The 26,593-nt window shown below is 49.4% G+C and overlaps 2 protein-coding genes across 6 annotated transcripts in view; one reads left to right on the plus strand and one right to left on the minus strand.

Moving 5' to 3' along the window:
- The window catches only part of rnf44 (ring finger protein 44), a 181,857-nt gene extending 177,719 nt beyond the window's left edge, over positions 1-4,138 (minus strand). For 2 of the 5 annotated variants that reach the window (XM_038795620.1, XM_038795619.1), the window contains exon 1: positions 3,367-4,133. In XM_038795620.1, the coding sequence (XP_038651548.1) occupies positions 3,367-3,691 (325 nt within the window). In that variant the 5' untranslated portion in view covers positions 3,692-4,133. Of the gene's footprint in view, positions 1-3,366 lie in introns of all 5 variants that reach the window. The other 3 variants (XR_005460452.1, XM_038795622.1, XM_038795621.1) reach the window with 3 other exon arrangements.
- cdhr2 (cadherin related family member 2) overlaps positions 3,023-26,593 on the plus strand; it is a 397,792-nt gene continuing 374,221 nt past the window's right edge. The window contains exons 1-2 of the mRNA XM_038795617.1: positions 3,023-3,207; positions 26,061-26,276. The gene's annotated coding sequence lies outside the window, so the exon portion shown is untranslated. The remainder of the gene's footprint in view (positions 3,208-26,060; positions 26,277-26,593) is intronic.

Genomic DNA, 26,593 nt, shown 5'->3' on the forward strand with positions numbered 1-26,593 from the left:
TAAAAGAAAAATCTAGATTTAGGCAATTTTAAACCTGACAGCTCACATTAAAATCTGTAAGGAAAACCAGCACGATGGTGCAGTATCTAGCACTGCTGCCTCACAGCGCTGAGGTCCCAAGTTTGATCCCGGCTCTGGGTCACTGTGTGGAGTTTGCACATTCTCCCCGTGTTCGCATAGGTTTCGCTCCCACAACCCAAAGATGTGCAGGATATGTGGATTGGCCACACTACATTGCTCCTTAATTGGAAAAAATGAATTGGATACTCTTATTTTTTTTAATCTGTAAAGAGTCTTTCTTATAGCGCGTGCTTCAAATTACAATTTGGTTGTAAGCAAAACAGTAGACAGATATATTTTCAAGTTACTGATTGGAAAAGTTAGCTCTGCATAAGCAATTTAATTTATCTTTCGAGGGCAAGAGTTATTGCCTCCTTCTGTGAGGCAGTTCACAAAGTTTCTGGTTATTTTAGATTCACAATTATCAGTGGCTGCTCTATTTCTTTATGTTTGATGGATGGGATTCTTCGGGAGGAGGAGGCACCTCCATTGGCAGTATTAAATTGCTCTATGGAGCTCATGACTTACAGCTCTTTAGCATTGGCATGGTCCTGCCAACATTTCTGTATTTCCCCTCCGCCCACCCGGAAATGCAACATTTTATCAGCATAGCATCATGAAATTTTTATTAAAGTATCACCTTCCCATTGTGATGACATTTCTTTGACATTTTATTACAAAGCAATCCAAATAAGTAATTTTAGTGTTTATAAAAGGTTAAAAAAAGCATAATTTTTCTTCCTTTTAAGGCATTGCACACCTCTGTCAGTTGTGGCTGATAGTAGCTGACCACAGATGGCTCCTCTGATCCTGAGGGGCTCTGGACAATGTCAGAGGGTAGAATGATGTGAGGAACACATTCTAAGACACAAGTCATACATGAGAGCACAAAACCATGTTTTTAAAAAAAAACAATGGCTTTTGCACATAATAGACCCATCTGAGAACACGGTACTGTGGCACGTGGTTAGCACTGCTACCTCACAGTGCCAGGGACCAGGGTTTGATTCTGGCCTAGAGTGACTGCCTGTGTGGAGTTTACATGTTCTCCCCATGACTGCGTGAGTTTAGTCCGTGTGCTCCAGTTTTCTCCCTCAGTCCAAGGTTGTGCAGGTTAGGTGGACTGGCCATGACCAATGTGTGGGGGTTACAGAGGAAGGGGTGTGGAACCCTAGGTAAAGTACTCTTTTGGAGGGCCAGTGCAGACTTGATGGGCCAAATGGCCTCCTTCTGCACAGTAGGGGTTCCAGGAAATCAGATCATTACCTAAAATGAACCTACATGAATTAGTACAGGAGCATCAAATGTCTTTTTATAATGCACTCCGAAATTCATTCATTGCTAGTCGTGAATGTGTGTATAACAGACAGAGGCACTTATTTATAAAAGTATAATGAATAATTATATGTGAAACATTAATATTACTCATTGGAGAATTGATAGCAACTATTGTGTACAGGTCGCTTGCTTTCAAATTTACACATTTCCTCGAGATTGAAATCAACTGAAAGGAAATTGAAATTTCCTTGAAATCAACCATTCTGGTAATATTTGCCTCTTCACTTGGTGGGGACATAAAACAGAGCTTCCCCCCCACCCAAAGTAATTCTAACTTAATATTTTGGCTCAAGGGCTTCAATGTCCTCATTACATTCCACATACTCTTCATCAATAATGAGGCAATTTAATATTTTATTGCATTTTACAACCTAAATTTTTCTATTTGTGTTTTTATTTACATCCACGTATTTTTGGAAAGCATCTTGTAGACTCATTCAACCCTCCTCGGCCAACCCCCCAACCAGGCAAATCCAGCGTCATAACATTCTTTAACCTGTCAGGTAAAATGGTCCCAAATTCACATTTACTATTTAAGAAAAAAAAATATATAGCAGCTCCAACAGCCACAAAGTTGATAAATTAGTTCTTGTCTCTATACCTTTTGAGTATTGTAATCATCTTTTATAGCTGTCAGCCATTTGTGAAGAAAATACTGGAGCGCAACTGTTAAACCTGGCTCAAATATAATTTTTCTTCACTTGGGGAATTAAAAAAAGAAAGTTCTTCAAATCCACAGCTTACCCTTGCTATAGGAAGCCACTGCAGAAATCAATATGCTCTTCTGTTATTTCAGCAAATATAAGAAACATAATATAAGGTGTGATTTCAACCAAACGTCACAGGCAAGGCAAGAGTAAATGGCAATACAAATCTGTCAAATTATTTATTTCTCTGTGGTTTGTACATCTTAATGTAATGTGGCAGCATAAAGGACCTGTAAGCATCTCCCCTTTTATACTTTAATGGAGCTCTAACTTTCTGTAGACCAGGGACACAATCAACTAAGCCTCATCCTCCAAATAAAAAGTACAATTTAGGCTCATTTTAGTTTTCAAAATTAGGGCCACTGTAAACCTAATCCAATTTTAATTTATTTCCCAGTGGCACCAATTTGATTATTTGCCATGATAATAACATGGCAGCTGACTCACTGCCAACATTTCTCTTTGCACCCTACTCTTTAATCACTCGTCCCACTACCCCACCACCCATCACATTTTGCATCCTTCTGGCCAGCCATAATTCGACTATAGAGCTGCTCTGTTGAAAAGACCCTACCTCATTAGAGCAACTCTTTCATTCTGCAGACCATGGATTCTAACCGGGGTAGGGGGGGGGGCTTGCTTTACCGCACACAGAGGAACTGCACTTGACTTCTTTCCAGTGACAAGTAGCACCACAACCTGAACTTCGCCACGGGGTGAGGGGGGCAATGTATTCCTGCTCGCATATGCAACTCGGAAGGGCACATTTGCGTCCACAAATCAATTAATCAAACAGATCAGCCCAAACTCTTCACAGTGACATATTGGGGGGGGGGGGGGGGGGGGGCAGATGGAGGCAGGGAGAAAGGTCGCCTAAAAAACTGGAAATCTCCAACCAGAAATGCAGCTGACAGAAGTCAAATGTGCCACAAAAAAAATGACATCCGTCCATCAAGGGACTGGGAATCAGAAATAAATTCTACCAACCACCATCCCAGCTGTTTCCGTGACTAAAGTTCAACTTCAGTCGGTTTATTAAACTGAGGTTTCGAATATAGAAGTGGGAGTTTTCTGAAAACAGACCCAGCGGTAAAATTAAACGGTGAGCAATATTTGTGGTGGTGACAGGACCTAGATATATGTCTGTCTTTTTTTTTAAAAACGGGATTATTTTGAACATGCGCCTCAGCCCCTGACTTTTCAACAACAACAACAACAACAAATGGAAAGGCTGAGTAGCCGGAGCCGCTCCGCTTCTTACCTGCTGCCGAGATCCTGGCGCTGCGTCGAGCGGCCAGCAGCGCCCCCGAGCCGGCCGGCTGCTGGAGAGCTGGGCTGCAGCTGGCTCCCCGAGCCCGGGGCCTGAGCGGATTGTCCGGGCCTGCGGCCGGGGAGAGGCGGCCGGCCCGAGCCCGAGCCTCCACGGGCGGCAGCAGGAGGCGGCTCGACCCCTCTGCATCCGGAGAAGCTGCTTCCCGAATCCCTCCCGCTGGGCACTGGGAGCCGCGCTTGGCTGGAAGCCGGGCAGTGAACCGGGGGCGCAGGCGAGCTTCCCCATTCGCTTGGGAATTACTCACAATCGGCATTTTCCTTCTTTTAAAAAAAAACCCAAACCAAACGTAAATTAAAATGTGTCCCCCACCCCCGCCCAAAGACAAACCATCTAAATCCCAGATTTAAACTTTCCAAACCAACCCCAGTCTTGTCCCTTTAAATCGATGGATTTTTAAATCTCTCCTCTCTTTTCTCGCTCTTCTAAATATAATCCGGAACTCCGGCTCTCGCCAAATTTAAACGTCCAACACACCCACAAAATGGTCAGAGCCCCAGTCAGAACATTCCAGCTGCTCCTCCAAAGGCCAGCCGTTCAGTGAGACCACATCAGCTAAGTTTCCGCCTCTCTACCAGCAAAGCCGGCCAAAAAACTTTATGGTGAGCGCAGTAACTTCTGGCCAACAAACACACACAAAAATGGGAAACGCCTGTTTTCTTCCAGTACCCCTGGCCCTGCTGATCTAATTCCCCTGTCTGTCTGTCTGGGCTTGGGGGCTGCTGGGCAGTCGCTGCCAGCTCCGGATTGAACGCTGCAACAGCGTTAACATTGAATGCAGGCTTCGAGCCGCAGCCCATACTGAGAGCTCAGCTCCAGCTTCCCACAGCCAGCGCTGCAAAACCACTTCCCAGACTCGACATATCGATACCCCATCGCGGGATGTCACTGAAATTTTCCTCAGGTTGATGCAATCTCTATTTAACAAAAAAAAAACAAGAGGCAAACCAGCCTTTCCAGTCCAACTCTTCCTGCTTCAACCGCGTTCCGTTTAATGATATGTAGGACAGCACCATAATAAAAGCGAGCCATTCAATGAAGGGCGCTGCAAGGCTGATCTCTATTGACCAGCTGACTTGCTACTGCAAATACTCGGCGGCATGAGACTGCTTATTATTTTGACCACACAAAAAGGGCACCGCATGTGTTGGCTTACCAATGTATATCAGGAAATCAGTAAATGGCTGGTTTTAAATTGTAATTATTAAACTGTATTGATAAACGTTGTTAGTTATTTCAGCTCAGCCACTGGCGATTCTTTTGTTAGCTCTTACTGTCTTCGGTCATAGTTCTCACTTCAACAAATGGCATTTATTTGAAAGTAAGTTCGAAAGGTCTCCATTACAGAACAATTTCTGAGATTGATGTGGTAGTCACCACTGATGTATCTGTATATAGAGGATGTTGTTATAGGGGCTTTACGGTAAGGCCCCTGCACTACAGGTACAGGAGTAGATCCCTGCCTGATGGCTCTGCCCAGTAGGCGGAATATAAATATGTGTGCTCCCCGTACAGCAGCCATTTCATCAGCTGCTGTAGGAGGCCACAGATCTCAGTGTAATAAAGCCTCGATTACATCCTACTCTCGTCTTTGCATAATTGATAGTGCGTCAATTTATTACAGTGAGTTTTCAGAGATGGACCACCGCATCAAGCTCGATTGCCTGCAGCTGCATCCTCAAGCAGACAACGCCAAAAAGGACTTTGAACATTGGCTAGCCTGTTTCGAAGCGTACATCAGGTCTGCACCAGACACAATTCCAGAAGCACAAAAACTCCAGATCCTTTACACACGGCTGAGCTCCAACGTCTTTCCACTCGTCCAGGATGCGCTAACCTACGCAGAGGCCATGGCGCTACTGAAGGAAAACTACGCTCAGTGGACTAACAAAATCTATGCCAGACACCTCCTCTCCATGCGGCGCCAGCTTCCTGAGTCAGTGGAAGATTTCTGTCACGCCCTTCTCGCCCTAGTTAGAGACTGTGACTGTCAGGCCGTTTCGGCCACGGAACACTCGAATTTGCTGATGAGAGACGCATTTGTTACAGGCATAGGGTCTGACTACATCCGCCAGCGCCTCCTAGAAGGGGCCATGCTCGGCCTCGCGATGACCAAAAAGCTAGCGCTCTCGCTGACAGTCACATCACGCAACATTCAGGCCTATGTCCCCGACTGGGCGGCCCACCCCTCCTGTGCATCATGGACTCCGCAGACGGCAGCCACATCGTGGACCCCATCAGTGACTGCCCTTAGCCAGGCCCACACCTGTGCCGCGCGGCAGCCACCCAATCCCGGGGGGGGGCCAAATGCTACTTCTGTGGACAGACAAAACACCCCTGACAGCACTGCCCAGCGCAGAGCGCCCTCTGCAAGGCCTGTGGCAAGAAGGGACATTTCGCTGCAGTGTGCCAGGCCCACTCAATCGCCGCTATTGTCCTAGCACCCCCCACGTGCGGCCAGTGGATGCCGCCATCGTCCCCTCCTCGGACCACGTGCGGCCAGTGGATGCCGCCATCTTGCTCAACTCGCAACACGTGCGGCCCGTGGGTGCCGCCATATTGTTCCTCCCAAGACCAACGGTGGCCGCAATCTTGCCTTCCTCATGACACGTGCAGCCCCAGGGTGCCACCATCTTGCCTCCCCCATGACACGTGCGGCTCATGGGCACCGTTGGCCGACTCGGGACCCCTACCCATCAGGCATCTCATCAGGCCGCTCATCACCTGCAACCACCAAGGACCAGCCGCGTCTCGCCTCGGTCACGATTGACCAGTCTCGACTACACAACCTCACGACTGCTTCAACTAAAGTGAAGGTCAACGGACATGAGCTCTCCTGCCTGCTGGATTCCAGGAGCACTGAAAGCATCATTCACCCCGATACGGTAAGGCGCTGCTCCCTCGTGGCACACCCTGCCAATCAGAGAATCTCCCTGGCCTCCGGATCCCACTCCTTGGCAATCTGCATCGCCACTCTCATTGTCCAGGGCGTGGAGTTCAGCGGCTTCCGCCTCTACATCCTGCCCAACCTCTGCGCTGCCTTGCTACTCGGCCTGGACGTCCAGTACAACCTCCAGAGCCGAACCCTGAAATTCGGCAGGCTCCTACCACCCCTTACTGTGTGCGGCCTCGCGACCCTCAAGGTCGACCCACCTTCCCTTTTGGCAAACCTCACCCTGGATTGCAAACCCGTCACCAGCAGACGCTACAGCACCCAGGACAGGACCTTCATCAGGTATGAAGTCCAGCGGCTGCTTCAGGAAGGAATCATCGAAGCCAGCAACAGTCCCTGGAGAGCCCAAGTGGTAGTAGTCAAACTGGGGAAAAAAATAGGATGGTCGTTGACTACAGTCAGACCATCAGTTGGTACACACAGCTCGACGCTTACCCCCTCCCACGCATATCTGATATGGCCAATCAGATTGCACAGTACTGGGTCTTCTCGACAGTGAACATAGAACATTACAGCGCAGTACAGGCCCTTCAGCCGTCGATGTTGCGCTGACCTGTGAAACCACTCTAAAGCCCATCTGCACTACTCCCTTATCACCCATATGTTTATCCAATGACCATTTAAATGCCCTTAATGTTGGCAAGTCCACTACTGTTGCAGGCAGGGCATTCCACGCCCTTACTACTCTCTGAGTAAAGAACCTACCTCTGACATCTGTCCTATATCTATCTCCCCTCAATTTAAAGCTATGTCCCCTCGTGCTAGTCATCACCATCCAAGGAAAAAGACTCTCACTGTCCACCTGATCTAATCCTCTGATCATCTTGTATGCCTCTATTAAGTCACCTCTTAACCTCTCTAACGAAAACAGCTTTAAGTCCCTCAGCCTTTCCTCATAAGATCTTCCCTCCATACCAGGCGACATCCTGGTAAATCTCCTCTGCACCCTTTCCAATGCTTCCATGTCCTTCCTATAATGCGGCGACCAGAACTGCATGCAATACTCCAAATGCGGCCACACCAGAGTTTTGTACAGCTGCAACATGACCTCATGGTTCCGAAACTTAATCCCTCTACCAATAAAAGCTAACACACCGTTCGCTTTCTTAACAACCCTATCAACCTGGGTGGCAACTTTCAGGGATCTGTGTACCTGGACACCGAGATCTCTCTGTTCATCCACACTACCAAGAAACTTACCATTAGCTCAATACTCTGTCTTCCTGTTATTCCTTCCAAAATGAATCACCTCACACTTTTCTGCATTAAACTCCATTTGCCACCTCTCAGCCCAGCTCTGCAGCTTATCTATGTCCCTCTGTAACCTGCAACATCTTTCCGCACTGTGCACAACTCCACCGACTTTAGTGTCATCTGCAAATTTACTCAACCAACCTTCAACGCCCTCCTCCAGGTCATTTATAAAAATGACAAACAGCAGTGGCCCCAAAACAGATCCTTGTGGTACACCACTAGTAACTGAACTCCAGGCTGAACATTTCCTAGCAACCACCACCCTCTGTCTTCTTACAGAGAACCAATTTCTGATCCAAACTGCTAAATCACCCTGAATCCCATGCCTCCATATTTTCTGCAATAGCCTACCGTGGGGAACCTTATCAAACGCTTTACTGAAATCCATATACACCACATCAACTGCTTTGCCCTCATCCACCTGTTTGGTCACCTTCTCAAAGAACTCAATAAGGTTTGTGAGGCACGACCTACACTGAAAGTGGACCTGAAATCTGCCTACCACTAGCTCCCCAACCGTAAGGTGGACCTCCCATGCATTGCGTTCGAAGCAGACGGCCGTCTTTACCACTTTCTTAGGGTCCCCTTCGGTGTCACCAACGGGGTCTCGGTCTTCCAACGGGAGATGGACCGAATGGTTGACCAGTACGGACTGTGGGCCACCTTCCCGTCCCTGGACAATGTCACCATCTGCGGCCATGATCAGCAGGACCATGACGCCAACCTTGCCAAATTTCTCCACGCCGCCACTCTCCTCAACCTCACCTATAACAAGGAGAAGTGCGGCTTCCGGTGTGCACCATGGAGCGAATGGTCACACACACGGCAGCTCCTGCTAAGATCACAGAAAATAGCTCTTTTTTAAACAATATGGAGTGGAAATTTTCTGAAAAAGTATAGGTGAATGTAGGAGGAGTTTTTTCACCCAGGAATGATATGTTTCTTGGTTTCCAGTCCCACAGAAACTGTGTAGGATTTGGCTGGGGCAGCAGCAGAGAGACAAAAGCCTATTCAGCATGCAGGCGGGGGAAGGGCTGTGTTAGAGGCCTCAAGCTGACTTGAGGGCCCTTGTGAAAGCTGAATTCTAGCAGCAAAGGGAACAACTGGAAAATATCTCACCAGGGGCTCTTTTAAGGGCCCGCAACGGCGCTGATTTGATTTTTCCCCAGGTGGGAACGCAGCCTCGGCGCTTGGCGGCCGGTGGATGGGCTGGACTAGAAGTGGAGCAACCAGAAAATCAACTTTGCAGCAGAAGAAGGTGCGAGGCAAAAAGGACAAGATGGCGGCAGGCGGGGAACCGGCAGCGTGGCAGCAGTGGGCGAGGGAGCAGCAGAAGCTGCTGCTGCGCTCCTTCCAGGAACTAAAAGCTGAGATCCTGGAGCCGTTGAGGGCATCGCTGGACAAGCTCGGGGCGACTCAGACGGCTCAGGCGGTGGAGATTCGGGAGCTGCAGCAAAAGGCTTCGGAGAACGAGGACGAACTCCTCGGCATGGCGGTGAAGGTGGAGTCGCACGAGACGCTTCACAAGAAATGGTTGGCAAGGACCGAGGAGATGGAGAACCGCTCCCGCCGGAAGAATCTGCGGACTTTGGGCCTCCCGGACGGGCTGGAAGGTTCGGATTTGGGGGCCTACGTGGTCCTGATGCTGAACTCGCTGATGGGCGCGGGGTCGTTCCGGGGACTCCTGGAGCTGGAGAGTGCCCATCGGGTGCGGCTGCGGAAGCCCGGGCCGAACGAGCCACCCAGGGCGGTGCTGGTCCGATTTCAATGCTTGGTCGACCATGAGTGCGTGCTTCGTTGGGCGAAGAGAGAGAGGAGTAGTAAGTGGGAGAATACGGAGATCAGGATCTACCAGGACTGGAGTGCGGAGGTGGCGAAGAGAAGGGCTGGGTTTAACCGGGCGAAGGCAGTGCTCCACAAGAAGGGGGTCAAGCTTGGCCTGTTACAGCCGGCACACCTGTGGGTCACTTATAAAGACCGCCAACTTTATTTTGGCTCCTCGGAGGAGGCCTGGACTTTTGTCCAGGCAGAGAAGCTGGACTTGAACTGAGGACTGGGGGCTGGGAAACGTTGTACGCAGCCCGGAGGCTTTGTCCTCCTTGATATCCTTTCGCTCTTTTTGGTTCTATTGGACAAAGTTTTTTTTTGCTGTCTTGCCTTTTCTTTTCTGCTTTTCGGGACTGTTATCTGTTTACTTGGGTGTTTTATCATATCATGTTGGTATTTTTATTATTTCACTGGTTACGGGTTTGGGTGGGGTTCACGGCCCTGTTGGGTCATGTGCCTGTCTTCCCGCGTTTTGGGTCGGGGCGGGGCTTGGGATGGGGGGCGCGGGCCTCTCCCCCACGCTGGAGAAGCAGGGGGCGGGGTCGGCATTGGGGGAATGGTTGGGGGACACTGGGGAGGGTAATTGGGGTGGCGGGAGCAGCCGGGGTCAGCAGGAGTCGGCTGACTTACGGAAGTACAATGACCGGAGCTATGCAGCTAGTGGGGGGGGGGGAGGGGGGGGGATATCGGGTTGCTGCTGGAATGGCCAAGAAGGAGCTGGAGCATGCAGAGGGGATCAGGATGGCGGTCTGTCGCTGTGGGGAACGGGCTGAGTGGGGGGGCGCGGGCACGTGGCGGACTACGGAAGGGTGATGGCTAATCGACGGGGGAGGGGGGCAGGTGGCCCTCCGATCTGGCTGATAACCTGGAATGTGAGGGGACTGAATGGGCCGGTCAAACGGTCCCGCGTGTTCGCGCACCTGAGGGGGCTGAAGGCGGACGTGGCTACGCTTCAGGAGACGCACCTGAAGGTGGCGGATCAGGTCAGGTTGAGGAAGGGGTGGGTGGGCCAAGTGTTTCATTCGGGGCTGGATGCAAAAAAACGGGGGGGTGGCGATCCTGGTGGAGAAGAGGGTGTCGTTTGAGGTGTTGAGTGTGGTGGCAGACAGCGGCGGGAGGTACTTGATGGTGAGCGGCAAGCTGCAAGGGGAGTGGGTGGTGCTGGTCAATGTATATGCCCCGAATTGGGATGATGCGGGTTTCATGCGGCGCATGTTGGGCCAGATTCCAGATTTGGAGGTGGGGGGCCTGATAATGGGGGGGGGGGGGGGGGGATTTCAACACGGTGCTGGATCCGCCACTGGATCGATCCAGTTCCAGGATGGGTAGGTGGCCTGCGGCGGCTACGGTGCTGAGGGGGTTTATGGACCAGATGGGAGGGGTGGATCCTTGGAGGTTTGCGAGGCCGAGGGCCAGGGAATTTTCATACTTCTCCCATGTGCATAATGCCTACTCCCGGATTGACTTCTTTGTTTTGAGTAGGGCGCTGATTGCGGGGGTAGTAGACGCTGAGTACTCGGCGATAGCTATTTCTGACCATGCCCTGCATTGGGTGGACCTCGAGCTGGGGGAGGAGAGGGACCAGCGCCCGTTGTGGTGCTTGGAGGTGGGGCTGCTGTCGGACGAGGATGTGAGGGGGCAGGTTCGAGGATGCATCGAGAGGTACCTGGAGGCCAACAATAATGGGGAGGGCCGAGTGGGGACGGTCTGGGAGGCGCTGAAGGCGGTGGTTCGGGGGGTGTTGATCTCCATTCGGGCCCACAGGGAGAGAGGGGAGCAGAGAGAAAGGGAGAGATTGGTGGGGGAGATGGTGAGTGTGGACAGGAGGTACGCGGAGGCCCTGGAGGAGGGATTGCTGAGGGAGCGGCGCAGCCTTCGTGCTGAGTTCGACTTGTTGACCACCAGAAAGGCAGAGGCTCAATGGAGAAAGGCTCAGGGTGGGGTGTACGAGTATGGGGAGAAGGCGAGTAGGATACTGGCACACCAGCTCCGTAAGCGGGATGCGGCTAGGGAGATTGGTGGAGTTAAGGACCGGGGAGGAAATGTGGTGTGGAGGGGGGTAGATATTAATGGGGTCTTCAGGGACTTTTATCAGAGACTATATCGGTCCGAACCTCCGGCGGAGAAGGGGGGGATGGGGCGCTTTTTGGACCTGCTGAGATTCCCGAGGGTGGAGGAGGGATGGGTGGAGGGTCTGGGGGCACCAGTTGAGCTTGAGGAGCTGGTTAAAGGGATAGGGAACATGCAGTCGGGGAAGGTGCCGGGGCCGGATGGGTTCCCGGTTGAATTTTACAAGGCGTATGCAGACCTGCTGGGCCCCCTGTTGGTTAAGACCTTCAACGAGGCGAGGGAGGGGGGCTTTGCCCCTGACGATGTCTCGGGCGCTGATCTCCTTGATCCTTAAGCGAGACAAGGATCCCCTGCAGTGTGGGTCATACAGGCCGATCTCACTCCTGAATGTGGATGCCAAGTTGTTGGCAAAGATCTTAGCCACGAGGATAGAAGATTGTGTGCCGCAGGTTATCCACGAGGATCAAACGAGGTTTGTGAAGGGGAGGCAGCTGAACACTAATATACGGAGGCTCCTGAACGTTATTATGATGCCGGCGGTGGAAGGGGAGGCGGAGATAGTGGTGGCGCTAGATGCGGAGAAGGCCTTTGATAGGGTCGAGTGGGGGTACTTGTGGGAGGTGCTGGAAAGGTTCGGGTTTGGGGAGGGGTTTGTCAGTTGGGTAAGGCTGTTGTATGAGGCGCCGATGGCGAGCATGGCCACGAATAAGAGGAGGTCGGAGTATTTTCGACTATACCGAGGGACGAGGCAGGGGTGTCCCCTGTCCCCCCTACTTTTTGCGCTGGCAATTGAACGCCTGGCCATGGTGCTGAGGGAGTCGGGGGATTGGAGGGGGCTGGCCCGGGGTGGGGAGGAGCACCGAGTGTCGCTCTATGCGGATGACCTATTGTGTGTGGCGGACCCAGTGGGGGGAATGCCGGTGGTGATGGGGATTCTCTGGGAATTTGGGGATTTCTCAGGGTATAAGCTTAACTTTGGGAAAAGCGAGCTGTTTGTGGTACACCCGGGGGACCAGGAGGGGGGGATTGGGAGGCTCCCACTGAAAAGGGCAGAGAGGAGCTTCAGGTACTTGGGGGTTCAGGTGGCCAGGAGCTGGGGGGCCTTGCATAAGCTAAACCTCACAAGGCTGGTGGAGCAAATGGAGGAGGAGTTTAAGAAGTGGGACATGCTGCCGCTGTCTTTGGCGGGTAGGGTGCAGTCAGTCAGGGTGACGGTGCTCCCGAGGTTTCAGTTCCTGTTCCAGTGCCTCCCCATCCTTATCCTGAAGGCCTTTTTCAGGCGGGTTAACGGGAGCATTACGGGGTTTGTGTGGGCACACGGGACTCCAAGGGTGAGACCGGTGTTCTTGGAGGGGGGCAGGGATGTGGGGGGGGGGGGGGGGGGGACTGACGTTGCCCAACCTCTGTGGGTATTATTGGGCTGCCAACGCAGCGATCGTGCGTAAGTGGGTAATGGACGGGGAGGGGGCGGCATGGAAGAGGCTGGAGATGGCATCCTGTGTGGGTACGAACCTGGAAGCGCTTGCAACGCGCTGCTGCCGCTCCCTCCGACGAGGTATACCACGAGCCCGGTGGTGGCAGCTCCCCTCAAGATTTGGGGGCAATGGAGGCGGCACAGGGGGGAGGTGGGGTCCCCGATACGGGGGAACCACCGGTTTGTTCCGGGGAGAATTGATGGCGGGTTCCTGAGTTGGCACAGGGCAGGTGTCAGGAGGCTGGGGGACCTGTTCATAGACGGGAAGTTTGCGAGCCTGGGTGAGCTGGAAGGGAAGTTCAGGCTCCCCCTGGGGAACACCTTTAGGTACATGCAAGTAAGGGCGTTTGTCAGGCGGCAGGTGGCGGGGTTCCCCCTGCTGCCGCCGCGTGGGGTCCAGGACAGGGTGCTCTCGGGGGTATGGGTTGGAGAGGGGAGGATCTCGGAAGTGTACCAGGTGATGCAGGAGGTAGACGAGGCCTCGGTGGAGGAGCTGAAAGATAAATGGGAGGATGAGCTGGGTGAGGAGATTGAGGAGGGGACGTGGGCGGATGCCCTAGAAAGGGTGAATTCCTCTTCTTGTGCGAGGCTTAGCCTCATACAGTTTAATGTACTGCATAGGGCACATATGACCGGGACAAGGATGAGCCGGTTTTTGGGACCGAGGACAGGTGTATTAGGTGCTCAGGGAGCCCAGCAAACCATGTCCACATGTTCTGGGCATGCCCAGCGCTGGGGGAATTTTGGAAGGGTGTAGCAAGGACGGTATCGAGGGTGGTAGGATCCAAGGTCAATCCAGGCTGGGGACTCGCAATATTTGGGGTTGCAGTGGAGCCGGGAGTGCAGGAGGCGAAAGAGGCCGGTGTTCTGGCCTTTGCGTCCCGAGTAGCCCGGCGGAGGATTCTTCTTCAGTGGAAGGATGCGAGGCCCCCCAGCTCCACGCCTGGGTCAACGATATGGCGGGGTTTATTAAATTGGAGAAGGTGAAATTTGCCCTAAGGGGGTCAGTGCAGGGGGTTTTCAGGAGATGGCAACCATTCCTAGATCTCCTGGCAGAATGGAAAAAGCAAAAGGTCAGCAACCCGGGGCGGGGGGAGGGGGGTTGTCTCTTTGTTTTTATGTTGGGTTGAATATCTGTTTTTTGCCAATGACGGGCGTTAATTTATTGTTTCTCTTTTGTATTTAAGGCAGGGAGAGGTTCTGCATTTCTGCATTTTTTTGTTCTTAGAATTTTCTGTTATTGTTTTCTTTTTTGTGAAAATGTGAAAATTTGAATAAAAATTATTTAAAAAAAAACAAGGAGAAGTGCGTGTTCAGCACAAACCGCCTAGCCATCCTCAGCTATGTGGTCCAGAACGGAGTTCTGGGGCCTGACCCCGATCGCATGCACCCCCTCATGGAACTCCCCCTCCCCCACTGCCCCAAGGCCCTCAACAGTGCCTGGGGTTCTTTTCGTATTACGCCCAGTGGGTCCCAAACTATGCAGACAAGGCCCGCCCACTCATCCAATCCTCCGTTTTCCCACTGACGGCCGAGGCTCACCAGGCATTCAACCGTATCAAGGCCGACATTGCCAAGGCCGCGATGCACGCGGTCGACGAGACGTTACCATTCCAAGTGGAGAGCGATGCATCAGACGCCACTCTGGCCGCCACCCTCAACCAGGCAGGCAGGCCCGTGGCACTCTTTTCCCGCACCCTCCATGCCTCCGAAATTTGGCACTCCTCCGTCGAAAAGGAGGCTCAAGACATCGTTGAAGCTGTGCGTCATTGGAGGCATTACCTGGCCGGCAGGAGATTCACTCTCCTCACTGACCAACGGTCGGTATCCTTCATGTTTAACAACACACAGCGGGGCAACATCAAAAATAATAAAATCTTGAGGTGGAGGATCGAGCTCTCCAACTGCAACTATGAGATTTTGTAGCGCTCCAGTAAGCTCAACGAGCCCCCCGATGCTCTATCCCGAGGTACATGTGGCAGCGCACAAGTGGACCGACTCCGCACCCTGCACGACAACGTCTGTCACCCAAGAGTCACCCGTTTTTACCATTTCATCAAGGCTGGCAACCTGCCCTACTCCATTGAGGAAGTCAGGGCTATCAGCAGACTGCCAGGTCTGCGCGGAATGTAAACCGCAATTCTACCAGCCAGACCATGTGCGCCTGGTGAAGGCCTCCCGCCCCTTTGAACGCCTCAGCGTAGATTTCAAAGGGCCCCTCCCCTCCACCAACCGCAACACATACTTTCTCAGTGTGGTCGATGAATATTCCCGATTCCCCTTTGCCGTCCCATGCCCTGACATGACGTCTGCCACCATCATCAAAGCCCTCAACACCATCTTCGCTCTGTTCGGGTTCCCCGCCTACCTCCACAGCGACCGGGGATCCTCATTCATGAGCGATGAGCTGCGCCAGTACCTGCTCAACAGGGGCATTGCCTCGAGCAGGACGACCAGCTACAACCCCAGGGGAAACAGGCAGGTAGAGAGGGAGAATGGGACAGTCTGGAGGGCCATCCAGCTGGCCATACGTTCCAGAAATCGCCAGGCCTCCCGCTGGCAGGAGGTCCTCCCCGATGCACTCCACTCCATTCGGTCGCTCCTGTTCACCGCGACTAATGAAACCCCCCATGAACGTCTCTTTGCCTTCCCCAGGAAGTCCACCACGAGGAATCGCTCCCAACATGGCTGGCAGCTCCAGGACCCGTTCTCCTCCGTAGACACGTTCGACTCCACAAAGTGGAGCCGTTGGTTGAGAGGTTACAGCTACTTCTCACCAACTCACAGTACGCTTACGTAGCGTACCCCGACGACCGCCAAGACACAGTCTCCCTCAGGGACCTGGCACCAGCTGGTTCCCCATACACCCCCCCACCCCCTCCGACCCGGCGCCACCCTCCCCCCCCGGCGCACCCCACCGCAGCCCCCGCTCTGGGACACACCGCCCTCCCCTTGCCCACACCCGGGGATGAAGAGGATTTCGACACGCTCCCGGAGTCTCCGAAGACCAAGCCGCCCCGGAGTCGCCACCAGCACTACGGCGCTCTCTATGACAGATTAAGGCACCGGAAAGCCTGAATTTATAATTTTATCAGTACTTTTAAAACACAATTTCCTGGATATAGTTCTCCACCACTCCGCCGGACTCATTTTTAAAACCGGGTGAAACTGATGTATATATTGTATATAGAGGATGTTGTTATAGGTGCTTTACGGTAAGACCCCTGTACTACAGGTAGGGGGGTAGATCCCTGCCTGCTGGCTCCGCCCAGTAGGCGGAGTATAAATATGTGTCCTCCAAGTACAGCAGCCATTTCATCAGCTGTGTAAGAAAGCCTCGATTACATCCTACTCTTGTCTTTGCGTAATTGATAGTGCATCAATTGGTTCAAACTTTATTGAAACACAATGGGTCGAAATATGGCTTTATTCTCAGGATATGTCCCACATCCTCTTTTTAAGGTCCTCTAAACCAGTGCATCTCAAACTATCTGATGTGGCGGACCGGCAGTTTTTTTTTTTCAATGTGCCAGGGACCGGTGAGCAGGGCCGGCTCAAGGTACCGGCAACTCGGGCAGTCGCCCGGGGCGCCATGTGCTAGGGGGCGCCATTCAATGGCTGAAAAGTTGTAAGATTCTAAGGACGATCTGCGCATTTGCAACATGTTGCCTCCGCTTGATGGCAGCTACGCATGCTCAGTAGCTGCCCACGCGCAGCCCGGAGTCACGTGGGGTGCTCCTTCAGCCCCGGCCCCGCTCCCTGTGCGGCCGCCATGTTGATTGGCCTCGGCCGCCTGCCGGTCTGGTTCAGCCGCTGGCGGCTGCTCAGTGTCTGTGTGAGGCAGTGGCTGCACGGAGGGTCCTCGGCGGGAGGAGGGCCGCCGAGGGGAGCAGGAAAAGGCTATCCGCAGCGGGGAAAGGTGATGGAGCGCAGCGCTGGAGGCCTTTAAAATTGGCACTTGTAAGGGCGTTGAAGTTCAGGCGGGGCGCCAGCAACCCTAGAGCCGCTGATGCCGGTGAGCGAAACAAGCCAATCCAGGATTACTGTCTCTTTCTTTTCTGGAAACACTCCAAGTACCGGCAGACGATGGCTCGCGTACCGGCACCGGTACGTGTACCACACTTTGAGAAGCACTGCTCTAAACAATTCCACAGGTGCTACTTTTCCTGTGCAAATCCAGTTGGTAGTGGTTTTATTATGCGGGAAGGTCACAGATGAGACAGATTGTTTTTAGAGGCAGGCCCTGAGGATCACTTTACCAATGGCCGCTTCCAAATTGACACTGAAGAAAGCTAGACCAGCTATTGAACAAAGAACAAAGAACAATGCAGCAGAGGAACAGGCCCTCCGGCCCTCCAAGCCTGTACCGGTCATGATACCAACCTTTGCCAAAACCCTCAGCACTTCCTTGTGCCATATCCCTCTATACCCATTCTATCCATGTGTTTGTCAAGATGCCTTTTGAACGCCGTTAATGTATCTGCTTCGACAACCTCCCCTGGCAACGCTTTCCAGGCACTCATCACCCTCTGCGTAAAAAACATGCCTTGCACATAGAACATAGAATATTGAGTGCAGAAGGAGGCCATTCGGTCCATCGAGTCTGCACTGACCCACTTAAGCCCTCACTTCCACCCTATCCCCGTAACCCAATAACCCCTCCTAACCTTTTTGGACTCTAAAGGGCAATTTAGCATGGCCAATCTGCCTAACCTGCGAGTCCTTGGACTGTGGGAGGAAACTGGAGCACCCGGAGGAAACCCACGCAGACACGGGCAGAACGTGCAGACTCCGCACAGACCGTGGCCCAGCGGGGAATCAAACCTGGGACACTGGCGCTCTGAAGTCAGAGTGCTAGTCACTTGTGCTACCGTGCTGCCCATCTCCTCTAAACTTTGCCCCACCCACCTTAATCCTATGCCCACTGGTAACTGACCCTTCCACCCTGGGAAAGAGTGCCTGCACATCCACTCTATCCATGCCCCTCAATCTTGTAGACCTCTTATCAGGTCACCCCTCAACCTCGGTCTTTCTAATGAAAACAGTCAGAGTCTATTCAGCCTTCCCACATAGCTAACACCCTCCAGACCAGGCAACATCCTGGTAAACCTCCTCTGCACCCTCTCCAAAGCCTCCACATCCTTCTGGTAGTGTGGCGACCAGAATGTTGCGCAATATTCCAAACATCCGTAGCATGACTTGCCAGTTTTTATACTCGATGCCCCGTCCAATGAAGGTAAGCATTCCGTATGCTTTCTTGACTACCTTGTCCACTTGTGTCACCACCTTCAAAGATCTGTGGACCTGCCATCTCAGATCTCTCTGACTTTCTATATTCCTTAGAGTTTTACCATTTACAGTATATTTCCCCTCTATGTTCGACTTACCAAAATGCATTACCTCAAAGATGTCCGGATTAAACTCCATTTGCCATTTCTCTGCCCAAGTTTCCAACCTATCTATGTCCTGCTGTATCTTCTGACAATCGTCAACACCATCTGCCACTCCACCAACCTTGTTGTCATTCACAAACTTATGACTCAGACCGTCTACATTTATGTACACCACAAACGACAGAGGCACAAGCACAGATCCCTGTGGAACACCACTAGTCACAACCTTCCATACAGAAAAACACCCTTCTACTGCTACACTTTAGCTTCTGTGACCGAGCCAGTTCTGTATCCATTTTACCACCTCACCTCTGAACCCAAGGGACTTCACCTTTTGTACCAGTCTGCCATGAGGCACCTTGTCAATGGCTTTACTGAAGTCCATTGTTACCTCCTCAAAAAACTCGATCAAGTTAGTGAGGCATGACCTCCCCTTCACAAAACCATGCTGCTTATCGCTTATGAGTCCATTTGTTTCCAAATGGATATAAATCCTGCCCCTGAGAATTCTCTCCAATAATTTCCCAATTACCAACGTGAGGCTCACCGGCCTATAGTTTCCAGGATTATCCCTGCTACCTTTCTTAAACAGTGGTACCACATTAGTTATTCGCCAGTCCTCTGGGATCTCACCTGTAGCCAATGAGGATACAAAGATGTCAGTCAAGGCCCCAGCAATTTCCTCCCTTGCTTCCCTCAGTATTCTGGGATTAATCCCATCTGGCCCAGGAGACTTATCTACCTTAAAATCTTTTAAAAGACACAATACCGCCTCCTTTTCGATGTTAACATGATCCAGACTATCCACACACCCTACCCAGAATCATCTTTCACAAAGTCCCTTTCTTTTGTGAACACTGATGCAAAGTATTCATTTAGTACCTCAACTATTTCCTCTGGCTTAACACATAGGTTCCCCTTGAACTAGGAGCGTTTTGCTCAATATCGATTATACCTCGCATCGCCTTCATCCATTTATTCGAAACATTCAAAACCAATTTCTTGCTGATTTTCAATGGGGCAGTGGTGTAACAGCTGACTTGTACACGGGAAATTCACGATTTAAGAAATTTATATATCAGAACATCACCGAAGCAAATTTATTCAATTATTTTTGTAACCACTGAGTTAAGTCCATCAAGATCCTATTTATCATCGTAGTTTTCCGTTCAAAGACCAAGGAATGTAGTTTCTTTCTTTACCCGCATTCCCATAAATGTACACCAAAATATATAGATAGGGTAAGTCTATTCCTAACCTGAAGCCATTGGGCGTTTGAGCCTGGGGACAAGACTTCACTTCAGAGGGTTGACACCGATATTACAGGCGATTTTATTTATGTTTTTGTTTTGCCATTGGGACCTGGTGTGTATGGTAGTTTTCTTTGAATGTTTTATTGTGGCTCAGATTATGTAACCCTTGGGGGGGAAAACCTTCCATGAATGCATCCTCTTAATCATGCACCAGTGCTTAAAGCTCACAAATCAATATTTGCTAGCTTTTTAAAAATAAATTTAGAGTACCCAATTAATTTTTGGGGGCAATTAAGGGGCAATTTAGCGTGGCCAATCCACCTAGCTTGTACATTTTTGGGTTGTGGGGGCGAAACCCACGCAAACACAGGGAGAATGTGCAAACTCCACATGGCAAGTGACCCAGAGCCGGGATCGAACCTGGGACCTCGGCGCCGTGAGGTCGCAGTGCTAACCCACTGCACCACCGTGCTGCCCCTATTTGCTAGCTTTGAATTACATTTCATAATACCAATACGATTAAGAGGAACTTCAAAAAGGAAATTGACCGTTTCTCTTCTGTAGGCTTTTGGTGGTTTGCATTGAACTCCTTCTGGTGACAGAGGTTTTTAAACTTTGGGACGTATGTAAATAAGATCTGCACGAAATGGTGGTTGGGGGGAGGGGGGGGGGGGTGTAAATTGCCGACTGCAATATCAACATCAATGTTGATATAGGTTTCAGTTTAGAACAGAAGAACAAGGAGCAGGAGTAGACCATGGCCTCTCGAGCCTGCTCCGCCATTCAATAAGATCATGGCTGATAATTTTGTGGACTCAGCTCCACTTACCCGCCTGCTCACCGTAACATTTTATTCCTTTACTGTTCAAAAATCTGTCTTAAAAACATTCAACGAGGTAGCCTCAACTGTTTCACTGGACAGGGAATTCCACAGATTTACAACCCTTTGGGTGAAGAAGTTCCTCCTCAACTCAGTCCTAAATCTGCTCCCCCTTATTCTGAGGGTGTGTCCCCTAGTTCTAGTTTCACCTGCCAGTGGAAACAACCTGCCTGATTCTATCCTATCTATTCCTTTCATAACTTTATATGTTTCCATAAGATACCCCCTCATTCTTCTAAATTCTAATTTAAATTGGATGAAGGAAATTGCCACCTGTAATCATATCCATATAAAACTGAGGAACAGCATTTATCTTACTATTGCAAATTTGTAATTAGTATATGGTATCTCAAATTTTTAAAAACCTGATTTGCATCATAATGTGCTATTAGGAAGTCAACATCCTAGTGATTCTACTGATCATTCAACTCAATACAGCTCATTCAACAATGCATATCAAGGCATACACATGCAGATGTAGAAATGGTCTGGTCGTTATTGTTGACCAGTTTAATTTACCTTGTATGGCTAACACTCATCTCTGTGTAAGTCAAAGGCTGAAATAACTACCATGAACCAATATACAAATGTTTTGTGTTTGTCCATTATTTTTCTACTCAAAATAGAATATCTATACTAGAACATTTAATAAACATATTTTATTTACAGTGCATGTGTTTTTGAACAAATATATAGAACAAATATTATTTTAAAATAATAACCTTTATTGTCACAAGTAGGCTTACATCAACACTCCAATGAAGTTACTGTGAAAAGCCCCTAGTTGCCACATTCGGGCACACAGGGGGAGAATTTAGAATATCCAATTCACCTAACAGCAAGTCTTTCCAGACTTGTGGGAGAAAACCGGAGCACCCGGAAGGAAACCCACGCAGACACAGGGAGAACGTGCAGACTCTGCACAGACAGTGACCCAAGCAGGAATCGAACCTGGGACCCTGGAGCTGTGAAGCAACAGTGCTACCCACTGTGCTAAGGTTCACAGCATGTTAGCATAGTCACAGCTGGTTTAGCACAGTGGGCTAAACAGCTGACTTGTAATGCAGAACAATGCCAGCAGCGCGGGTTCAATTCCCGTACCGGCCTCTCCGAACAGGCGCTGGAATGTGGTGACTAGGGGCTTTTCACAGTAACTTCATTGAAGCCTACTTGTGACAATAAACGATACAGAAGTTATAGAAATTAAACTTTGTTGCATCGTCTTAAAGATGTCAAATTAACACAATGAGGCCCAATTTTGGGGATCATTGTCCTGTGTCTTCAGGATTCCAGCAAAACATCCAACCTGATATTGAGTCAAGCCACCTTTTAAGAAACAACTGGTGGTCACTTGAAACGAGATGTTAAGTCCTTTAGGTGTAAAATATTTGAAGTCCCAAGTATGAAATTGGGTAGTAATGAGCATCAAGCTTCTTTGGTAGCCAACAAATCAAACAATTTTTTAAAGTTCATGTTTAAAAAAAACTTTCTGTGGAACTGGCAGAATCAGAGGTGCTTCCACCACCCCGCAGCCAATGGTGTGAGCCAACCCCCTTCCTCGGATCAACTTTCCGTCACTGCTGGTGAAGTTAGCAGCTCAATGTCTGTGTTGTTCAAATGTAAAAGCTGCCTCTGCAGATGTGGCAGTTGCTAGCAAATTGTGCATAAAATGCTGAAGAGGCCTGAGGCCCAATTTTAGCCTGGTCTCATGCCTCTCAGCTGGGTGCACCAAGGCTGTGCCCAGGTGAATTTCTGCCCCAAGCTGTCCAAGGGGGAAGGGAGATAAATCACTTGGTTGCATGGTGTACCGAAAACAACCTCACTCTAAATGTCGGAAAGACCAAGGAACTGATCATCGATTTCAGGAAGCGCAGCATGAGTGTGAAATTACTCAGATTTTTCTCCAGCATTTTCTACACTCCCGCCTGCATCAATGTCTCCGAAGTGGAGATGGTTGATAGCTTTAAGTCCCTTGGGGTCACCATCACCAACAGTCTGTCCTGGTCCACTCACGTTGATGCAACAATCAAGAAAGGCCAACAACATCTCTACTTTCTACGGAAGCTAAAGAAATTCGGCATGTCTGAATCGACTCTCACAAACTTCTACAGATGTGTGATTAAGAGCATCCTATCCGGCTGCATCACAGCCTGGTATGGCAACTGCTCAGTCCAAGATTGCAAGAAACTGCAGAGTGTGGTGAACTCAGCCCAACGCATCACACAAGGTTGCCACCCCCACATTGATTCTGTATACACCTCCCGCTGCCTGAGGAAGGCAGACAGCATTAACAGAAACCCCTCCCACCCAGGCATTGCCTTCTTCCAGACCTTTCCATCAGGCAGAAGGTACAGAAGTCTGAAGACCCGCACATCCAGACACAGTAACAGCTTCTTCCCCACAGCTACAAGACTCCTCAACGACACCCCTCGGACTAATCTGTTCCATGTAAGAACACTATTCATAACACCCTATGCTGCTCTTGCTCATATATTTGCCTTGTTTGGCTCCTTGTTCCGCACTGTAACCAATCACTGCTTGTCGATGTACCATTTGTCAATGTACTCTGTTGATTATTCTTTTTGTCTACTATGTACGTACTGTGCCCTTTTAAAAAAAATTTAAAAAAAAAAAATTTTCTTTTTTTCTTTTCTTTTTTTAAAAATAAATTTAGATTAGCCAATTATTTTTTCCAATTAAGGGGCAATTTAGCGTGGCCAATCCACCTACTTTGCACATTTTTGGGTTGTGGGGGCGAAACCCACGCAGACACAGGGAGAATGTGCAAACTCCACACGGACAGTGACCCAGAGCCGGGATCGAACCTGGGACCTCAGCGCCGTGAGGCGGTTGTGCTAACCACTAGGCCACCGTGCTGTCCATTACTGTGCCCTTGGCTGCAGAAAAATACTTTTCACTGTACTTCGGTACATGTGACAATAAATCACATCAAGTAAAACCAACTTTGAAACAGGAGTTAATTTGAATGGCAGCTGCAATAATTATACTTGATGATTCCATTGTCCCCATGCTATTCAACAAGGCTGATTCCTATCTCAGTCTTTAAGCATCACTTTGACAATTATCTAAGCCCCCCCCCCCACACTCCCTTAAAAATATGTTGAATAATTAATTTTATGTTAAATAAAATAAATGAAATGGTATCCTGGTGCAGCTGCACTGCCTAGAATGTGTAATTATATTTTTAAATGTCCAGTGAAACAAAAGCTATCTATATGAATCAGTTCCATTGAAAACTTAATGAAACTGGCACTATTGTCATTGTTTGGGGTGGGGAGTGGTGTAGGAGGGGGAAATAAAACTTTGGGAAGATTAGGAACACAATACCTGTCCCACAGCTACATTTATTTTGCAAATGGAGTGTGAAATTACTCAGATTTTTCTCCAGCATTTTCTACACACGTATAATGCTATAAATCTTTGTTTTTGAAGGTTTTATGCATTGGGTAGCCTTGCTGCCAAAATAAATTATATCACAATTTCTATTGTACTAGTAAGTGTTTACATAAATAAATAATAATATCAATAAAGGATGCATATAAATATTGCGTTAATTTGTAGCAGTGTCAAAGAACTTAAGGTTCCAACTCGTACAGTGGCGCTTCGTTCAAAATATTTTTAAGGAAACGAATATACATTGAAAAATAAAAAATAACTGTGATAATAAATTGGGCTTGTGTCAGATACAGGGCATGTAAATCAATAGACAGGAGTGTTCCATTATCCAGTTAACCAAGCAGAAAATAAGAACATTGACCTCCCCAGGTTTTACTCGACTGGAACCCTGTGCGAAGCGATTTGTGTTACTGTGCTTTTTATCCATCGAACTGTAAGCATTTCTCCTTCCTAATAATTTAGAGATAGATTACTGGATTTTAACTAAGCTTTTCTGCCTAATTGGACATTCTATTTACACATCAAAGAAGTATGATGGTTTAATAAAGCACGTAAATTTAGGGAGAAAGGAATTGGAAGAAATACTGATAGAGTTAGATGGAATGGGGGTTGGGAAAGGCTCATGTGGAACATAAATGCCAAATAGACCAAATGGAACAAATGGCCATTTATCAAAAACTTTATTCTCAAAAATGTGCATTAAAATGGCATCCTGCTATGTATGACATGCAAAATTCACATTTGAGACACACATTTAAAAATCATATGCAGCATTAAGATGAAACAAGTTATTGTACTCTGTAATCAATTGAAAAAGGTATAAAATTATAACAAGTTTGGAAATAAGGGGCAGGATTCTCCGAGCCTCGGCACCAAAATCGTGATCGGCGCGGGGGCGGAGAATGGGTGTTGACACCAAAATCCGGCATGACTCCGCTCCCGCGAATCACCGCGAATCGTGGGAGAATCGCTGGAGATCGCCGCGAATTGCATGCACGCGGTCTACGCAGTGTGGGCAGAGGGCCATAGTTAGCGGCCCCCGCGGCGATTCTCCAAGAGTAGCTGGCCGAGTTCCCAACGGCGTGGTTATCTAATGGTCCCACCCATCGGGAACTCAGCGTGGCGACTGTGGACTCAGTCTGCGGCAGCCCTGGTGGGAGGCGGGGACTTCCTTCACTGGGTGGGGGGGGGGGCTCACAGATGGCCAGGCTATCAATCGGAAGCCACTGATCCGCGGGCGCGTGCAATCTCGGGGGGGGGGGGCTATCTTCTTGGTGTCAGACTGCGGTGTGGGACCGCCATGTCGCGCGGGGCGGCCGATGCAAGCCGCCGCCGTGCGGATGCGCAGACCCCCGACCGGATGTGCAGGGCCCAGTATTGGCAGCCGGAACTGCGAGGATTACTCCTGGGCCCTTCCAGCTCCCTCCAGGCAGGAGAATCAGTCTGGACTTTCTTCAGGAAAGTCCAAAGTGATTCGCCCGTGTTTTCACGCTGGAGTGGGGACAAAGCCCATTATTGGAGAATCCCGTCCAGGGATTTTTTTTTTTTTTTTTTTAAATAAATTTAGATTACCCAATTATTTTTTCCAATTAAGGGGCAATTTAGCGTGGCCAATCCACCTACTCTGCACATTTTTGGGTTGTGGGGGCGAAACCCACGCAGACACGGGGAGAATGTGCAAACTCCACACGGACAGTGACCCAGAGCCGGGATCGAACCTGGGACCTCAGCGCCGTGAGGCGGTTGTGGTCCAGGGATTTATTAGTTCTCAATGTTTGTAGGTATTCTCCCCTTGTTAGCTTTTGTCAGCATTTTAAATAATTTCCACAACCTCTTAATTATTTTTGTGCGAGCTGCTCAGATTCCTAATTCATATAACTAAACATCTACAGGCAACGTCGACTCAATTCGTGTAAACTCAACTTCAGGTTTCAATAGGTGCCAGATTTAGCACCGGTTAAAATTAGTGTTAAGCAAGGAGGTAGGAATTTATGTAAGATTACAGTTAAACTTTAATTCTTGTTTGATGAAAATGTCAAAGTCTCAGACACTACTGTGATAATAGTACACAACTTTTAAAAATCTTTGTTTTTCTTTCTTCCAGAAATTAAAAAAAAAATCATTCTTGGGATAGTGTTTATTTCTTGCCGGGATGTCCCGGAGAAGGTGGTGATGAGCTACCTTCATGATTTGCTGCACTCTGTGCAGTGAAGGTACTCTCACAGAGCAATTAAGCAAGGAGTACCAGACTTCTGACTCAGCATTGATGAAGGTTGAGCAGTATATGTCCAAATCAAGATGATGTGTGACTTGGAGGAAGGTGCGTAGCTAGGATTTCCAAAATGAATGTGTTTCTTTACTTTTTCATGCGTTTCCAAAAACTGCAGAGCTATTGGGTACCTGAGCCTTTACAATTCTAACTTAAATTAGCCATTTTATAACCTTTACACCAGAAGAACTATATTAATAACATTAAGTCCCTAAGGATGATTTGCTTACATAATTATTTTACATAATACTTTCCATCAGATAAAGGAGTGTTTAATCCATACAGATGCAAAACCGTCACTGTAAATATCACCACATGTTAAATTATTTCAAAATGATCAAAGTCCACTGATTGCTCAAACATTTTGT

This window comes from Scyliorhinus canicula, chromosome 4, assembly GCF_902713615.1.
Source record: "Scyliorhinus canicula chromosome 4, sScyCan1.1, whole genome shotgun sequence".
Classification (NCBI taxonomy): Eukaryota; Metazoa; Chordata; class Chondrichthyes; order Carcharhiniformes; family Scyliorhinidae; genus Scyliorhinus; species Scyliorhinus canicula.